We start from the raw sequence: 18839 nt of genomic DNA, 5'->3' as shown, positions 1-18839 counted from the left end.
GTCACATAAGAACATAAGAGAAGCCCTGTTGGATCAGACAAATGGCCCATCCAGTCCAACACTCTGTGTCACATAAGAACATAAGAGAAGCCATGTTGGATCAGGCCAGTGGCTCCTCCAGTCCAACACTCTGTGTCACAGAAGAACATAAGAGAAGCCATGTTGGATCAGGCCAATGGCCCCTCCAGTCCAACACTGTGTCACATAAGAACATAAGAGAAGCCATGTTGGATCAGGCCAATGGCCCCTCCAGTCCAACACTCTGTGTCACAGAAGAACATAAGAGAAGCCATGTTGGATCAGGCCAGTGGCTCCTCCAGTCCAACACTCTGTGTCACAGAAGAACATAAGAGAAGCCATGTTGGATCAGGCCAGTGGCTCCTCCAGTCCAACACTGTGTCACATAAGAACATAAGAGAAGCCATGTTGGATCAGGCCAATGGCCCCTCCAGTCCAACACTGTGTCACAGAAGAACATAAGAGAAGCCCTGTTGGATCAGGCCAGTGGCCCCTCCAGTCCAACACTCTGTGTCACAGAAGAACATAAGAAAAGCCATGTTGGATCAGACAAATGGCCCATCCAGTCCAACACTCTGTGTCACATAAGAACATAAGAGAAGCCATGTTGGATCAGGCCAGTGGCTCCTCCAGTCCAACACTCTGTGTCACAGAAGAACATAAGAGAAGCCATGTTGGATCAGGCCAATGGCCCCTCCAGTCCAACACTCTGTGTCACATAAGAACATTAGAGAAGCCCTGTTGGATCAGGCCAATGGCCCCTCCAGTCCAACACTGTGTCACAGAAGAACATAAGAGAAGCCATGCTGGATCAGGCCAATGGTCCATCCAGTCCAACACTGTGTCACATAAGAACATAAGAGAAGCCCTGTTGGATCAGGCCAGTGGCCCCTCCAGTCCAACACTGTGTGTCACATAAGAACATTAGAGAAGCCCTGTTGGATCAGGCCAATGGCCCATCCAGTCCAACACTCTACGTCACACTGGCCAAAAAAAAAAAAAGGTTTACAAGTGGGGCTAGAAGCCCTTCCACTTTGACCCCCCCCCCCCCAAGCACCAAGAATACAGAGCATCACTGCCCCGGACAGTTCCAAAAATATGCTGTGGCTAATAGCCACTGATGGACCTCTGCTCCATATTTTTAACCAAACCCCTCTTGAAGCTGGCTATGCTTGTAGCTGCAACCAGAAGAAGATATTGGATTTATATCCTGCCTTATATTCTGAATCTCAGAGCCTCAGAGTGCCTCACAATCTCCTTTTCCTTCTTCCCCCACAACAGAAACCCTGTGAGGTGGGTGGGGCTGAGAGAGCTATGACAGAAGCTGCCCTTTCAAGGACAATCTCTGCCAGAGCTATGGCTGACCCAAGGCCATTCCAGCAGGTGCAAGTGGAGGAGTGGGGGATCAAACCCGGTTCTCCCAGATAAGAGTCCACACACTTAACCACTACACCAAACTGATTCTCAAGACAGCTCATGCAGGCCTTTTGGTGGCCTGTCAGGGTGACAGGAGATGGGTTTCCTCCCCCATGGGCCTGGGCCACCGCTGGCACAACTCCAGAGGGGTCGTGTGTTCCTTTCTTGGGGGGACAAAATCCATGGGCCTTGGTTCCCTTTGAGTTTGGGGTCTCCAGGCTGGGTTGTGGTGGTATCAGGGAGAATGTGACTCTTCTAGAGGATGGTGGGGAATTGTTTTCTGTGGCCCCGGCAGGAAGGACCAGAACCGATGGGTTGAAATTAAATCAGAAGTGTTTCTGGCTCAACATTAGGAAGAACTTCCTGACCGGTACAGCGGTTCCTCAGTGGATCAGGCTTCCTCCTCGGGAGGTGGTGGGCTCTGCTTCCTTGGAGGTTTTGAGACAGAGGCTAGATGGGCATCTGACAGCGATGAAGATCCTGTGAATTTAGGGGGAGGTGTTTGTGTGTTTCCTGCATTGTGCAGGGGGTTGGACTTGATGACCCTGGAGATGCCTTCCAACTCTATGATTCTATGATACAAAACTTCAGTTGATACAAATTAAATCAGAAGAGTTTCTGGCTCAACATTAAGATGACGTTCCTGACTGTTCCTGATTCCTCAGTGGAACAGGCTTCCTCATCGGGAGGTGGTGGGCTCTCCTTCCTTGGAGGTTTTTAAGCAGAGGCTAGATGGCCATCTGACAGCAATTAAGATCCTGTGAATTTAGGGGGAGGTGCTTGTGAGGTTAGAGGGGTTCCTCAGTGGAACAGGCTTCCTCCTTGGGAGGCGGTGGGCTCTCCTTCCTTGGAGGTTTTGAAGCAGAGGCTAGATGGCCATCTGACAGCAATGAGGATCCTGTGAATTTAGGGGAAGGGGTTTGTGAGTTTAGACTGGTTCCTCAGTGGAACAGGCTTCCTCGGGAGGTGGTGGGCTCTCCTTCCTTGGAGGTTTTAAAACAGAAGCTAGATGGCCATCTGACAGCAGTGAAGATCCTGTGAATTTAGGGGAAGGTATTTGTGAGTTTCCTGCATCGTGCAGGGGGTTGGACTAGATGACCCTGGAGGTCCCTTCCAACTCTGTGACTCTAATCCTGGTGGGTCACCCTAAAGCAACTTCTGCCTTCCTACCCACATTTCTTCTGCCCCCCCCCCCCATGGTAGCAGGAAAAAGGGAAGACCCCGCAGGAGAGGAATGGGCTCCCTCCCAGAAGCCCCAGAAGCCACGGGGCGGGGGGGTCCTCCTTCAAGAGCTGAGCAAGGCATTCTGGGGGGGCCTTCCTTCCTTGACACGTCACACGCCCACACCGAGCAGCTCAGGGCTGCAAACCTCGTTCCCCTCCGCCCCATTTTGCCCTCACAACAAACCTGCAGGGTAGGCTAGGAAGAGGGAGAGAGACCACCCAGAATGCTTCTTGGCTGAGTAGGGATTGGAACCCAGGTCCCTGTGCCTGACACGCCGTCTGCTTCCCCCCTCTTCCTGCAGGAAACATCCGGGTGCTGTGCCGCATGAAGCCGCCGACTGGTACGGAGCAGCAGGAGGGGGAGGCGGGCGCCAGGGTGGATGCCGACCCCACGGACGACGGCTGCGTGACGGCCTTCCACAAGGGCAAGGAGCGCTGCTTCAAGCTGGACAAGGTCTTCCTGCCCCAGGCCACGCAGGAAGAGGTGAGGGCTCTCCCGGAGGCACCCTCAGGACTTGGCGCCGGTCCCCTCCCCAGGGACTGGCTCTCTGTGGGCAGCGGAGGAAGGGGCCGAGAGAGCACCTTCGAGAGGGGGGTGGTGTGAGACGGCTGGTGGAGAAGCAGCAGAGCTTTCTGGAGCCCCAGGGGTCTGCGGCAGGCCCTTCTCAAAGCGGTGGGTGCCCCGGAAAGAGGGGTGTCCTGGGACAGGCAGGTCAAGGGGCCGGTCATGGGTGTGTCCTTTAGGACAGCACTTCCAGTTCCAAATTGGGGGATTCCTGGAGGTTTGGGGAGGGAGGCTGGGAAGGACGGGGACAACACCAGAGAGGCAAAAAACACCCCAATCAAAGCCAATTGGTTGGGATGAAAAAATTCCTATCTGGCCCCAACAACTGGCAACTGGTTAACCTGCACTATTGCGGGGCGGGAGGGGGGGTCGAGAATCAAAGAGCAACTGTGTGCTCTTAGGCAGAGCTGGGGCTTATAAAGCCTCCAGCGTCCCACGCTCTCCCAGTCCCCGGATGGGGGGGAAGACTTGTTAGCCTCCCTTCCTTACAGGGAGGCAAACGCCTCCAAAGCCTCCATTTTCTCCAGGGGCGCAATCTCTGCAGTCTGGAGATAAGCTGTGCTGGATTCCTCGCCTGATAAAGAGTGCTTAAGAGAGAGCTCAGGGCTGAGAGAGCTCTCCCAGAAGCTGCCCTTTCAAGGACAGAATCTCAGAGTGGCTTACAGTCTCCTATGTCTTCTCCCTCCACAACAGACACCCTGTGAGGTGGGTGGGGCCGAGAGGGCTCTCCCAGAAGCTGCCCTTTCAAGAACAGAGTCTCAGAGTGGCTTACAATCTCCTATGTCTTCTCCCTCCACAACAGACACCCTGTGAGGTGGGTGGGGCCGAGAGGGCTCTCCCAGAAGCTGCCCTTTCAAGAACAGAGTCTCAGAGTGGCTTACAATCTTCTATGTCTTCTCCCTCCACAACAGACACCCTGTGAGGTGGGTGGGGCTGAGAGAGCACTCCCAGAAGCTGCCCTTTGAAGGAGAACCTCTGCCAGAGCTCTGGCTGACCCAAGACCATTCCAGCAAGTGCAAGTGCAGGAGTGGGGAATCAAACCCGGTTCTCCCAGATAAGAGAGCTCTGGCTGACCCAAGGCCATTCCAGCAAGTGCAAGTGGAGGAGAGGGGAATCAAACCCCGTTCTCCCAGATAAGAGAGCTGTGGCTGACCCAAGGCCATTCCAGCAGGTGCAAGTGGAGGAGTGGGGAATGAAACCCAGTTCTCCCAGATAAGAGAGCTCTGGCTGACCCAAGGCCATTCCAGCAGGTGCAAGTGGAGGAGTGGGAATCAAACCCAGTTCTCCCAGATAAGAGAGCTTTGGCTGACCCAAGGCCATCCCAGCAGCTGCAAGTGGAGGAGTGGGGAATCAAACCCGGTTCTCCCAGATAAGAGAGCTCTGGCTGACCCAAGGCCATACCAGCAGGTGCAAGTGGAGGAGTGGGGAATCAAACCCGGTTCTCCCACATAAGAGAGCTATGGCTGACTCAAGGCCATACCAGCAGGTGCAGGTGGAGGAGTGGGGAATCAAACCCGGTTCTCCCAGATAAGTGAGCTCTGGCTGACCCAAGGCCATTCCAGCAGCTGCAAGAGGAGGAGGGGGGAATCATACCCGGTTCTCCCAGATAAGAGTCCTCACACTTAACCACTACACCAAACTGCATCAAACGTTTAGGCTGGTTTGCTGGAGTTGGCTATATTCTGTGAGGAAAGCTGTTCTCCACCCTAGATTTTTATTTATTTATTTCCCATCCTGTCCTTCCTGCAAGCAGGCTCAGGAGGGGTTACAACATGGAAGATTGACAACTATAAGACTGAGTATAAAACTATTAAAAATCATTAATCCCTGAAAACAAGATGGCGTCCTTTCGCAGCCTCCTGGCACAATGTAGCTAAAAAGGAAGAGAGGCCAGGGCTCATGAGAGCTGCCAGGTGTAGGACCTCCACCTCCATAACCAACCGGCCACAGCCCCCAAAGCCCTGGAGCAGGACAGTAACCCTTTTGCCCTGTCAATGTGTGACTCATCTTCCTCCCTACTCTTCCTCCTTAATCCCCTCCCACTGTGCTATACATGGTGAGCTGCTCTCCATGTGGTGAAGTGGGGGGAGATAACAGGACCTCAGAAGGAGTGAGCGGCCGGGTTTCCTGCATTTGAAGAACATGAGGACAGAAGAGAAGCCCTGTTGGATCAGGCCAATGGCCCCTCCAGTCCAACACTCTGTGTCACAGAAGAACATAAGAGAAGCCCTGTTGGATCAGGCCATGGCCCCTCCAGTCCAACACTCTGTGTCACATAAGAACATAAGAGAAGCCCTGTTGGATCAGGCCAATGGCCCATCCAGTCCAACCCTCTGTGTCACATAAGAACATCAGAGAAGCCCTGTTGGATCAGTCCAATGGCCCCTCCAGTCCAACACTCTGTGTCACATAATAACATAAGAGAAGCCCTGTTGGATCAAGCCAGTGGCCCCTCCAGTCCAACACTCTGTGTCACATAAGAACATAAGAGAAGCCCTGTTGGATCAGGCTAATGGCCCATCCAGTCCAACACTCTGTGTCATCCAGTGGGCAAAAATCCAAAATGCCATCAGGAGGACCTCCAGTGGGGCCAGGACACTAGATGCCCTCCCACTGTGCCCCTCCAAGCACCAAGAATACAGAGCAGCATTGCCCCAGACAGAGAGTTCCATTAGAACATAAGAGAAACCCTGTTGGATCAGGCCAATGGCCCCTCCAGTCCAACACTCTGTGTCACATAAGAATGTAAGAGAACCCCTGTTGGATCAGGCCAGTGGCCCCTCCAGTCCAACACTCTGTGTCACATAAGAACATAAGAGAAGCCGTGGTGGATCAGGCCAATGGCCCATCCAGTCCAACACTCTGTGTCACACATTGGCCAAAAAACCCAAGTGCCATCAGGAGGTCCACCAGTGGCACTAGAAGCCCTTCCACTTTGCCCCCCGCCCCAAGCACCCAGAATACAGAGCATCACTGCCCCAGACAGTTCCAACAATATGTTTTGGCTAATAGCCACTGATGGACCTCTGCTCCATATTTTTATCCAATCCCCTCTTGAAGCTGGCTATGCTTGCAGCCGCCACCACCTCCGGTGGCAGTGAATTCCACGTGTTAATCAACCTTTGGGTGAAGAAGTACTTCCTTTTATCTGTTTCAACCTGTCTGCTCAGCAATTTCATCGAATGCCCACGAGTTCTTGTATTGTGAGAAAGGGAGAAAAGGACTTCTTCCTCTACTTTCTCCATCCCATGCATTATCTTGTTAACCTCTATCATGTCACCCCGCAGTCAACATTACTCCAAGCTAAAGATGGGAGCACATTCGGCCGGGGCTCCGGGATCTGCACTGGCTGCCAGTAATATTCCGAGTCCAGTACAAGGTGTTGGTCATTACCTTTAAAGCCCTATATGACCTAGGACCTGCCTACCTTAGGGACCGTCTCTCCCCACACGTTCCCCAGAGAGTACTACGCTCCGGTTCACAAAATCTGCTGGTAGTCCCCGGGCCAAAGGAGGCCCGTCTAAAATCCACCAGGGATCGGGCCTTCTCAACAGCGGCACCTTATTGGTGGAACCAGCTGCCGGAGGAGGTGCGGGCCCTGCGGGACCTAGGGCAGTTCCGCAGGGCCTGCAAGACAGCCCTCTTCCGGCAGGCCTATAACACCTAACTGATAATGAGAACATCTCTGGGTGGAACAAAAATGCTCTTATAGACCGCTGGTTTTATTTTATCTTGTTTTATTAATTATGGTTTTAATTGTATTTGTAAACATTTAAATTGAATTATATGAATCATTATGTTGTAAGCCGCCCTGAGACACTTCGGTGAGAAGGGCGGGATATAAGTCCATTAAATAAATAAATAAATAAATAAAGAGCCCCAAGCGTTTTAACCTTTCTTCATAGGGAAAGTGTTCCAAACCTTGAATCATTCTAGTTGCCCTTTTCTGCACTTTTCCAAATGCTATAATATCTATTTTGAGGTGTGGTGACTGCATAAAAAAACACATCTTGAGTCCCCATCTGCCAAATGGTAACTTGGTGCATGTGAAGAAGAAGATGATATTGGATTTATATCCCACCCTCCACTCCAAAGAGTCTGAGTGGCTTACAATCTCCTTTCCCTTCTTCCCCCACAGCAGACACCCTGTGAGGTGGGTGGGGCTGAGAAGGCTCTCACAGCAGCTGCCCTTTCAAGGACAACCTCTGCCAGAGCTATGGCTGACCCAAGGCCATTCCAGCAGCTACAAGTGGAGGAGTGGGGAATCAAACCTGGTTCTCCCAGATAAGAGTCTGCACACTTAACCACTACACCAAACTGACTCCTCATTTTCAAAGGCATGTTCTCAACCAGCTGGGCAGAGGTGTGGCCTAGACACATGGAGACTCCAGGGCAGGCAGGCCAGCTCATGTTTTGGAATGGGTCTTGTGGGTAACTCTGTGCCAGTGCCCGGTTGGACACCCTCTCAGTGTGTTCCTGGCCCCTTGCTGCTTCAGGACCCCTACCTTGATGCCGAGGTGCCCACATGGGAGCGAACGCCACATGTCCACAGGTATGGCCAGAGCTGGAGGTGCCGTGGCAGCAGGTAACAGGCCCTGCATGGTCAGCAGCCGCATTCTTCAACCACAGACGGTTCTGCTTGTCTCCACGCCATTGCCTGGTGCCCGTCGGCCCTCACGCCTGCTTCACGGCCTCACCGCTGCAATGGGGAAGGGGCCTGGCTCTTTAACCCTCTCTCTCTCTCTGCCTCTGCAGGTCTTCCAGGAGATCGAGCCGCTTGTCATGTCCTGCCTGAACGGCTACAACGTCTGCATCTTCGCCTACGGGCAGACTGGCTCCGGCAAGACCTACACCATGGAGGTAGGGGGCTGGCCCTCTGCTGCTGGCAGAACTGCCCTTTGCTCCTGTGCATAACACCTGTGCATGAATTTTAACAGGGATACATGTAAAGTTGTGCCTTTAGGTAGGAAAAATCCAATGCATGGTTATAGGATGGGGGAGACTTGTCTTAGCAGTAGTCGGTGCGAAAAGGATCTAGGGGTCTTAGTGAATCATACGCTGAACATGAGTCAACAGTGTGATGCGGTGGCTAAACAGGCCAATGCAATTTTGGGCGGTATCAACAGAAGTCTAGTGTCCAGATCATGTGATGTGATGGTATCGCTTTGCTCTGCTCTGGTAAGACCTCAGCTGGAGTCTTGTGTTCAGTTTTGGGCACCACATTGCCCACTGTGACATGCCCCCTTATTTTTGATGCCAAGGGTGTGCCAGATGCTGCGTGTGATCTAGAGGTGCAGCAGAGAACTGGTGGGGCTTATATGATGGGAATGAGGAATGGTGGAAACAGAAGTGGTGGGAACAGGAGTCAAGGTTCCTGTCAGGCCAGAAATCCTCTTGTTATCTATGGTACAAATGGGCTTTGGAAACAAAAGCAGAAATATTTTGGTTACAACTCTGCTAGCCATTGCTAGGATTGTAATTGCTTCTAAATGGGGAGATAGAAGCCCATCTTAAGCCCATAAATAAAAATAAATAAATCTTCTTTAACATCCTGGAAAAATAGGTGTGGGAATGTTTTGTTCATTGCAGTAGACTGCGGGGTGACATGAGAGAGGTTGACAAGATTATGCATGGGATGGAGAAAGTAGAGAAAGAAGTCCTTTTCTCCCTTTCTCACAATACGAGAACTTGTGGGCATTCAATGAAATTGCTGAGCAGTCAGGTTAGAACGGATAAAAGGAAGCCCTTCTTCACCCAAAGAGTGATGTACTGGATGGGCCATTGGCCTGATCCAACATGGCTTCTCTTATGTTCTTCTGTGACACAGAGTGTTGGACTGGAGGGGCCATTGGCCTGATCCAACATGGCTTCTCTTATGTTCTTCTGTGACACAGAGTGTTGGACTGGAGGGGCCATTGGCCTGATCCAACAGGGCTTCTCTTATGTTCTTCTGTGACACAGAGTGTTGGACTGGAGGGGCCATTGGCCTGATCCAACATGGCTTCTCTTATGTTCTCTTATATTCTTACATCACGAGTTGTCATCTCATGCCTAACTTACAAAATTATCAAGAAAAACTTACAGCAATATGGTTTCCAGTAGTCTCATATATGATTCAGCAAAATGTGGTTCCTAATAAGCCTTATTATTGGGACTTGCTATTTTTCTAAGGCAGGGGTGGCCAACGGTAGCTCTCCAGATGTTTTTTGCCTACAACTCCCATCAGCCCCAGCCAGCATGGCCAATGGCTGGGGCTGATGGGAGTTGTAGGCAAAAAACATCTGGAGAGTTATCGTTGGCCACCCCTGTTCTTAGGTATGCCATTCCATATTTTAATCTTCTCTGTAGCAAATGTGTATTTGCCTTTGGTTTAATGCAGTGTCATGTTGAATTGGTGTATATTATAAATAAAGATTTTTTTTTTTTGAAAAAAGAAGGAATGGTGGAGAATGGGCAGGGGGGAGGGTGTAACCCAGGGCAGCTTCGTGGGCAAGAAGGCCCGGTTTCTCCACTGAGCCCCGCCTCCCCCACCCTCTGCTGTTGCTTGAGACTGAGGTCTCAGGGCCTCTCCCTTGTGTCTGCCTTCAGGGGGTCCCAGGCAACCCTGGGATTAGCCAGCGAGCGCTGCAAGCCCTCTACCGGGAGATGGAGGCCAAGGAAGGAGACTGGAAGTACACCGTCAGCCTCAGCATGGTGGAGATCTACAATGAGGCAATCAGGTGAGGAGGGCCCCGAATGCACCCACTGCTTTGTTTGACGCTTCCAGCACGGCACCCCACTTTATGTGTCTTGTGGCACATCACACCACAGCAGTCACTGGCAACATTACAGGCTTTCTGTGCACAAGAAAATCTAGTTGCACACGACCTAGACAGAAACAGGATGCTCTTGACAGGCTGGAAAACTGATCTGAAGCCAATAAAACGAATTTTAACAGGGATAAATGTAAACCTTTATTTAGGTAGGAAAAATCCACTGCATGGTTATAGGATGGGGGAGACTTGACTTAGCAGTAGTCTGTGCGAAAAGGATCTAGGGGTCTTAGTGGATCATACGCTGAACATGAGTCAATAGTGTGATTTGGTGGCTAAAAAGGCCAATACAATTTTGGGCTGTATCCACAGAAGTCTAGTGTCCAGATCACATGAAGTGATGATAACGTTTTACTCTGCTCTGGTAAGACCTCACCTGGAGTATTGTGTTCAGTTTTGGGCACCACGTTTTAAGAAGGATATAGACAAGCTGGAACGGGTCCAGAGGAGGGCAACGAAGATGGTGAGGGGTCTGGAGACCCAAGTCCTGTGAAAAAAGGTTGAAGGAGCTGGGGATGCTTAGCCTGGAGAGGAGGCGGCTGAGAGGTGATAGGATCACCATCTTCAAGGACTTGAAGGGCTGTCATATAGAGGATGGTGTGGAATTGTTTTCTGTAGCCCCAGAAGTTGCCCCAGGACCAGAACCAATGGGTTGAAATTAAATCAAAAGAGTTTCCGGCTCAACATTAAGAAGAACTTCCTGATCGTTATAGCGGTTCCTCATTGGAACAGGCTTACTCTGGAGGTGGTGGCGGGCTCTTCTTCCTTGGAGGTTTTTTAACAGAGGCTGGATGGCCATCTGACCTGCAATGAAGATCCTGTGAATTTAGGAGGAGATATTTGTGAGTTTCCTGCATTGTGCAGGGGGTTGGACAAGATGACCCTGGAGGTCCCTTCCAACTCTGATTCTGTGACCCCCCAGGAAGTTGAGGGTTGCTTCGCAGAGGCAGGCAACGGTCAACCACCTCTGTTCATCTCTTACCTTGAAAACTCCATCGTCCCAGGGCCATCATTGGTCAGTGGAGACTGGATTGCACGCTATTACGATTATAGTGGTTGATGTAACCCAGCGGACAATGTGGTTATATTAACCACTATAATAGTACAATAGAGCACACATTCTATATTTGGGGAACAAAGTTTTGAGTCCAGCAAGAAAATCTTGCAAACAGATGGGAGAACTGAATGACCTTTGCATGTGTAGTGAGATTAGCCCTCCTCCAGTTTTTGCATCTGTTTGTAAACTCTTTAATTATGCTGGATGCTGATTGGCCGCTATTCACAGGTCTTACAAATGGCCTTAATTCAATCTTAGCTACACCTGTTGCTCATTTACTTATGCATCTTGACCCTAATTAGTCCTTCCTGGCAACAGCCTCCCCACCCTCTATTGATATGTAAAGGTTGGGGATTTCTGTTGGAAGCGTGGGTGCACTCGAAAACTTATACCCAGAATTCAACTTCCTTGGTCTTAAAGGTGCCCCCACTGCATTCATACTTTGTGCTGCTGCTTCAGACCAACATGGCTGCCCCCCTGAAGGTTTCTGGAAGTGAGTTCCAGAATGTTGGCAAACTCCCTGCAGGGCAAATCCCCTTATGCCCCCAATCCCTTCAGACTCCTTCCCCCCCCCCCCCCCCGCACACATACATGTTTGTTCCAAGGGTGATGAAACTTGCCTAACATGAGAGAGAGTCAGATGTTGAAGATAATAATAATAATAATAAATTTTATTTATTTCCCGCCCTCCCCGCTAAAGCAGGCTCAGGGCGGCTAACAGGACATGGAAGAGCTGCAAGACATGAACATCAGATGTTTGAGGGAGAGGAGGAAGGAAGGAAGATGGGGAGGGAGGTAGAAATGGAAAGAAAGCAACTTTAGTTTTAAATGCATTCTCCAGGCCTCTGACGGGTTTGGCTTGGCGGAATGATTTCAAGAGAGAAATGCCTTCTCCAAACTGGCTGGCTGACAGGGTGGTGGGGGCTTTGAGAGCCGCACAATATGTGTGAAGGAGCCAAATTTGACTCCCAAACAGCAGTTTGGCCGCCCCTGGTTTGTTCTGTCAGGTAGGGACCCCTGTATTCACAGGACATGGACAGGTCAGCTGCTGCTTGGGGCGGGGGGGGGGGGAGGGGAGCTCTAACTGAGGTGGGGGTTCAGATCTGAGTCCCAGTGCCTCTCCTTTCATTCTCCCTCTGCAGAGACCTCCTGGCCAGAGACCCCCCGGAGAAACTGGATGTCAAACTAAACCCCGATGGGAGCGGCCAGCTGCACGTCCCGGGCCTGACCTGTGTGGAAGTGGGCAGCTTCCGTGAGATCAAGAAGGTACCCTGGGAAGGGTGTGTGTGTGTGGGGGGGGGAAGAGGCTGTGGGGGGAGGGGCCAGGGGTGGTTGGGGGGGCTAGGGCTGACCACGCTGGAGCCTCCCTCTTGGGGGCTTTCTGCCCTCAGACCAAACTTCCAGGGCCTTGGTGCCTGTAATATGCCGCAGGGTGGTCTTTTGGCAGAGCCCGGGAGAGGGTCAGGCGGGAATGCAGCTGTGCTTCCATGGGCAAGCTGTACTTGCAAGTAGTAGAGGAGATGCAGGCGAACACTGTGAGATGTTGGCTAACACATTTAGTAAAACTTCCGATATCCTGGCCTCTTTCCCCAGCGATTGCAAAAGATTTGCATTTGATCTCAATGCAAATGTGCCAGATAAGGGCGGGGTGGTGTGTTTAAGTGGACTAATTGATCACTTAAGCAACCAGAAGCGGGTCTTGCCTTTGATTATCCCTGAAGAAAGGAGCCCCTCCCTCTGACTTCTAGCAGGCAAGATCCGGCCATGATGCAATTTGCAAGACGCACACTTTGGGAAAACAGGTTACCACCCAAGTGTTTAACTCAAGATAAGAGCCTGGGCCAGTCCAACCGAACTTCTGATAAGGGCTCTAGACAAATTCAGAGTGGTGGAGTCCACAATGGCTAAGCAGAGCCTTCCTGTTTGGAGGCGCTGTATATTTGAATGCCAGAGAGACCAAGACGGTTCGCCATGTTTGTCTAATTGGACTAATTGATCACTTAAACAACCAGCAGCAGCTGTAGCCTTTGATCACCCCTGAAGAAAGGAGCCCCTCCCTCTGACTTCTCATAGGCAAGATCAGGCCATGATGCAATTTGCAAGATGCACACTTTGGGAAAACAGGTTACCGCCAGTGTTCCCTCTAAGCTGAGTTAGTGTGAGCTAGCTCACAGCTTTTTAGCCTCCAGCTCACACATTTTTGCTTCAGCTCAGGAAAAATGGCCCCAGAGCAAACTAATCTATCCAGTAGCTCACAACTTGAATGCCAGTAACTCACAACTTTAATACCAGTAGCGAGGGCTTTTTTTGTAGAAAAAAGCCCAGCAGGAACTCTTTTGCATATTAGGCCACACCCCCTGATGTCAACATTGTTTCATACAGGGTTTCTTGTAGAAAAAGCCCAGCAGGAACTCATTTGCATATTAGGTCACACCCCCTGATGTGACCATTTTTTCCCGCAGGGTTTTGTGTGTTCCTGCTAAAAAAAACCCCTGCCGATAGCTCACAAAGTGGAATTTTTGTTCTCAAGACTCTGCAGCTTAGAGGGAACATTGGTTACCACCCAAGTGTTTAACTCAAGATAACTTCATAAAAGTCTGGGGCAGTCCAACCTAACTTGTGATAAGGGGTCTAGACAAATTCAGAGTGGTGGAGTCCACAATGGCTAAGCAGAGCCTTCATGTTTGGAGGCGCTGTATATTTGAATGCCAGAGAGATCAAGATGGGTAGCCATGTTTGTCTGCCTATAGCTGTAGTGCCCTGGAAGGGTTTCTAGTGTCCTGGCTCCACTGGTGAACCTCCTGATGACACCTGGGTTTTTTGGCCACTGTGTGACACAGTGTTGGACTGGAGGGGCCACTGGCCTGATCCAACATGGCTTCTCTTATGTTCTTATGTGACACAGTGTTGGACTGGAGGGGCCACTGGCCTGATCCAACATGGCTTCTCTTATGTTCTTATCTGACAGAGTGTTGGACTGGATGGGCCATTGGCCTGATCCAACATGGCTTCTCTGATGTTCTTATGTGACACAGAGTGTTGGACTGGATGGGCCATTGGCCTGATCCAACATGGCTTCTCTTATGTTCTTGTGTGACACAAAGTGTTGGACTGGAGGAGTCATTGGCCTGATCCAACATGGCTTCTCTTATGTTCTTCTGTGACACAGAGTGTTGGACTGGAGGGGCCACTGGCCTGATCCAACAGGGCTTCTCTTATGTTCTTATGTGACACAGAGTGTTGGACTGGAGGGGCCGTTGGCCTGATCCAACAGGGCTTCTCTTATGTTCTTCTGTGACACAGAGTGTTGGACTGGAGGGGCCATTGGCCTGATCCAACAGGGCTTCTCTTATGTTCTTATGTGACACAGAGTGTTGGACTGGAGGGGCCATTGGCCTGATCCAACAGGGCTTCTCTTATGTTCTTCTGTGACACAGAGTGTTGGACTGGAGGGGCCGTTGGCCTGATCCAACAGGGCTTCTCTTATGTTCTTCTGTGACACAGAGTGTTGGACTGGATGGGCCACTGGCCTGATCCAACATGGCTTCTCTTATGTTTTTATTGTGGACAAGATGCTTGCTGGATCAGATGGCTCCCTCTGGGGCTGGCCTTGCTGGGCGCTACCTCAGGTGTGGCAGGCGTTCTGGGTGGCGGGTCTGGGCTGAAGGGGGGGCCGCTTCTTCCCACGCCCTCCCCCCCAAGACTGATGTGGCCTCCCCCTTCCCTTCCGACCTCTCAGATGCTCTCACTGGGGAAGCGCAACCGGATGACCTCTTCCACCAACATGAACGAGCGCAGTTCCCGCTCCCACGCTCTGCTCACCGTCACCTTCACCAGTGCCGAGCTGGCCACGGGCACCAAGATCACAGGTATGGCTGACCAATCTCGGCGTCCCTTCTAGACAGGGCAGCCCCACCCCTCCACCCCTATTAGAGGCAGGAGGCTTGAACTTGTGAAGAATGGAGCTGGGGTTTGTGAGGTTGAAATGTTTGGAGCTTCCTTGGCGTCACTGGCCCCCTTGGCCTCTCAGTTGGGATAGTCTTGTCTGCCTTGTTTCTGCAGTCAGTATTTGAATGGGAGACCACCAAGGAGGCAAGCAGGGGAATGTCTTCTTCCTTGGAAGCTCCACAAGGGAGATCATCATAGGTCGGCTGCACCTCTCCTGTTGCTCTCAGTCCCTTCTGCCTCCTTCCTCCCGCCTCTGTGCACGGAGCTCTGACAGTAGGCTGCCCACAGCAGATGGGTGACAGCTACTGACTGTCCTCCTCAGTTTTCCATTTTCGATGCCACATTTTAAGAAGGATATAGACACAAACTGGAAGGGATCCAGAGGAGGGCGATGAAGCTGGTGAGGGGTCTGGAGACCAAGTCCTATGAGGAAAGGCTGAAGGAACTGGGGATGTTTAGCTGGAGAGGAGGTGGCTGAGAGGCGGTAGGATCACCATCTTCAAGTCCTTGAAGGGCTGTCCTATAGAGGATGGCGTGGAATTGTTTTCTGTGGCCCCGGGAGGTAGGACCAGAGCCAATGGGCTGAAATTAAATCAAAAGAGTTTTCGACTCAACATTAGGAAGAACTTCCTGACCCTTAGAGTGATTCCTCAGTGGAACAGGCTTCCTCCTTGGGAGGTGGTGGGCTCTCCTTCCTTGGAGGTTTTTCAATAGAGGCTAGATGGCCATCTGACAGCAATGAGGATCCTGTGAATTTAGGGGGAGGTGTTTGTGAGTTTCCTGCATTGTGCAGGGGGTTGGACTAGATGACCCTGGAGGTCCCTTCCAACTCTAGGATTCTATTATTCTAAGCTGGAACGGGTCCAGGGGAGGGTGACAAAGATGATGAGGGGTCTGGAGACCAAGTCCTATGAGGAAAGGTTGAAGGAGCTGGGGATGTTCAGCCTGGAGAGAAGACAGCTGAGAGGTGATAGGATCCCCATCTTCAAGTCCTTGAAGGGCTGTCATATAGAGCAGTGGTCCCCAACCTTTTTGGCACTAGTGACCGGTTTTGTAGAAGATAATTTTTCCATGGACCGGTGTGTGTGTGTGTGTTATGGTTTCAGGATGATACAATTGTGCACTTTATTTCTATTAGTTTGGTGTGGTGTTTTAAGTTGCAGACTCTTATCTGGGAGAACCAGGTTTGATTCCCCATTCGTGCACCTGCTGGAATGTCCTTGGCTCAGCCATAGCTCTGGCAGAGGTTGTCCTGGAAAGGGCAACTTCTGGGGAGAGCTCTCTCAGCCCCACCCACCTCACAGGGTGTCTGTTGTGGGGGAGGAAAGGAAAGGAGATTGTGAGCCGCTCTGAGACTCTGAAATTTGGAGTGGAGGACAGGATGTAAATCCAATGTTGTCATCTTATTAGTATTACATTGTAATATTTAATGAAATAATTATACAACTCACAGCCCGGTTGCTAACAGGCCACGGACCGGTTCTGGTCCATGGACTGGGGGTTAGGGACCCCTGATATAGAGGATGGTGTGGAATTGTTTTCTGTGGCCCCAGAAGGTAGGACCAGAACCAATGGGTTGAAATTAAAACAAAAGAGTTTCCGGCTCAACATTAGGAAGAACTTCCTGACCATTAGAGTGATTCCTCAGTGGAACAGGCTTTCTCGGGAGATGGTGGGCTTTCCTTCCTTGGAGGTTTTTAAACAGAGGCTGGATGGCCATCTGACAGCAATGAGGATCTTGTGAATTTAGGGGGAGGTGTTTGTGCGTTTTCTGCATTGGGCAGGGGGTTGGACTAGATGATTCTGGAGGTCCGTTCCAACTCTAGGATTCTATGATTCCAACTTCCTGAATGTTAGAGCAATTCCTCAGTGGAACAGGCTTCCTTGGGAGGTGGTGGGCTCCCCTTCCTTGGCGGTTTTAAAACAGAGGCTAGCAATGAGGATCCTGTGAATTTAGAAGAAGACGACTGCAGCCCTTCTCTCTGAACCAGAGACTCAGAGCGGCTTACAATCTCCTGTACCTTTGAGGTGGGTGGGGCTGAGAGGGCTCTTCCAGAAGCTGCTTTTTCAAGGACAACCTCTGCCAGAGCTATGGCTGACCCAAGGCCATTCCAGCAGCTGCAAGTGGAGGAGTGGGGAAGAAGACTGCAGATTTATACCCTGCCCTTCTCTCTGAATCAGAGACTCAGAGTGGCTTACAATCTCCTATGTCTTCTTCCCCCACAACAGACATGCTGTGAGGTGGGTGGGGCTGAGAGTGCTCCCCCAGCAGCTGGCCTTTCAAGGACAACCTCTGCCAGAGCTATGGCTGACCCAAGGCCATTCCAGCAGCTGCAAGTGGAGGAGTGGGGAAGAAGACTGCAGATTTATACCCTGCCGTTCTCTCTGAATCAGAGACTCAGAGTGGCTTACAAGCTCCTATATCTTCTCCTCCCGCAACAGACATCCTGTGAGGTGCGTGGGGCTGAGAGAGCTCTCCCAGCAGCTGCCCTTACAAGGACAACCTCTGCCAGAGCTATGGCTGACCCAAGGCCATTCCAGCAGGTGCGAGTGGAGGAGTGGGGAATCAAACCCGGTTCTCCCAGATAAGAGAGCTCTGGCTGACCCAAGGCCATTCCAGCAGGCACAAGTGGAGGAGTGGGGAATCCAACTTGGTTCTCCCAGATAAGAGAGCTTTGGCTGACCCAAGGCCATTCCAGCAGGTGGAAGTGGAGGAGTGGGGAATCAAATCCGGTTCTCCCAGATAAAAGTCTGCACACTTAACCACTATGCCAGACTGGCTCTCTAAGGGGAGGTGTTTGTGAATTTCCTGCGCTGAGGAGGTGGTTGGACTAGATGACCCTGGGGGGTCCCTTCCAACTCTATGAATTCCTCCTTTGTTTGACCTGGTTTCTCTCCTCTGTCCCCTCCACACCCTCCCAGGGAAGCTGCACCTGGTGGACCTGGCCGGCTCAGAGCGGGTGTGGAAGTCGGGGGCGCAGGGGGAGCGGCTGAAGGAGGCCCAGAGCATCAACAAGTCCCTGCTGGCTTTGGGCGAGGTGATCCAGGCGCTGCGGGCCAAGCAGGCGCACGTGCCCTTCCGCAACTCCAAGCTGACCTACCTGCTGCAGGACTCCCTGGGCAAGGGAAGCAAGACCGTCATGCTGGTGCAGGTGAGGGGATCGGGGCCAGGCCTGGGGGATGGGGGGCTCTGTCCCCACGTGCCCCTTTCCCTCATCCCCATCCTTTCCCCCCCCAGATTTCCCCCTTGGAGAAGAACATGGGGGAATCCATCTGCTCCCTGAAGTTCGCCCAGCGGGTGTGCAAAGTGGAGCTGGGCCCAGCCTCCCGCCGCGTTGACTCCTCCGCCTAGCGTGACGCCTGAGCCTGCAGAATTCCTCCGGCCGGCCTCCTGGAAGGACTCGGTGCAACAGCCGTGTCCGGTGGCTCAGAGAGCAGCAGCCAGAGACCTTTCAGAGACTGCCTGGTCCCAAGTGCAGAAAAGACCTCCCCCCTACTCCCTCTGTCCAGCCTGTGCCAATCCCACCCCCCCACCCCTGGGCTACAGAGTTTGGAGAGTTACAGCCCCAGAGAGGCCTGCTGCCTCTCTTTACCCCCAGGACTATGGCTTCCCCTTCCTGGCCATTGTACATTGTCCATAGAGTTGGAAGGGACCTCCTGTTGGTCATCTGTTAAGAGCACCAAGGCCTTTTTCGGGGAGGCTGTTGGTGCTGCTGATCCCACCTCTTTGCCTGTCTCCCTGCTGTCTCATCCCTCTTCTCCAATGCGGGGGGGGGGGGCATATTAGGCCACACCCCTGA

The 18839-nt window shown here is 51.8% G+C and overlaps 1 protein-coding gene across 1 annotated transcript in view; it reads left to right on the top strand.

Annotated features, from left to right (window-relative positions):
• The window catches only part of LOC132590918 (kinesin-like protein KIFC3), a 51585-nt gene extending 33150 nt beyond the window's left edge, over nt 1-18435 (top strand). Inside the window, exons 11-17 of the mRNA XM_060263837.1 lie at nt 2960-3141; nt 7978-8082; nt 9811-9941; nt 12234-12357; nt 14831-14960; nt 17962-18191; nt 18278-18435. Coding sequence (XP_060119820.1) covers nt 2960-3141; nt 7978-8082; nt 9811-9941; nt 12234-12357; nt 14831-14960; nt 17962-18191; nt 18278-18391 — 1016 coding nt within the window. The 3' untranslated portion in view covers nt 18392-18435. The remainder of the gene's footprint in view (nt 1-2959; nt 3142-7977; nt 8083-9810; nt 9942-12233; nt 12358-14830; nt 14961-17961; nt 18192-18277) is intronic.
• The last annotated feature ends 404 nt before the right edge of the window (nt 18436-18839 follow it).

The sequence above is a fragment of the Heteronotia binoei genome, unplaced genomic scaffold (assembly GCF_032191835.1).
Source record: "Heteronotia binoei isolate CCM8104 ecotype False Entrance Well unplaced genomic scaffold, APGP_CSIRO_Hbin_v1 ptg001179l, whole genome shotgun sequence".
NCBI classification, from domain to species: Eukaryota; Metazoa; Chordata; class Lepidosauria; order Squamata; family Gekkonidae; genus Heteronotia; species Heteronotia binoei.
The sequence above is the reverse complement of the archived record's forward strand: the minus strand, read 5'-3'. Positions and strand labels throughout refer to the sequence as shown.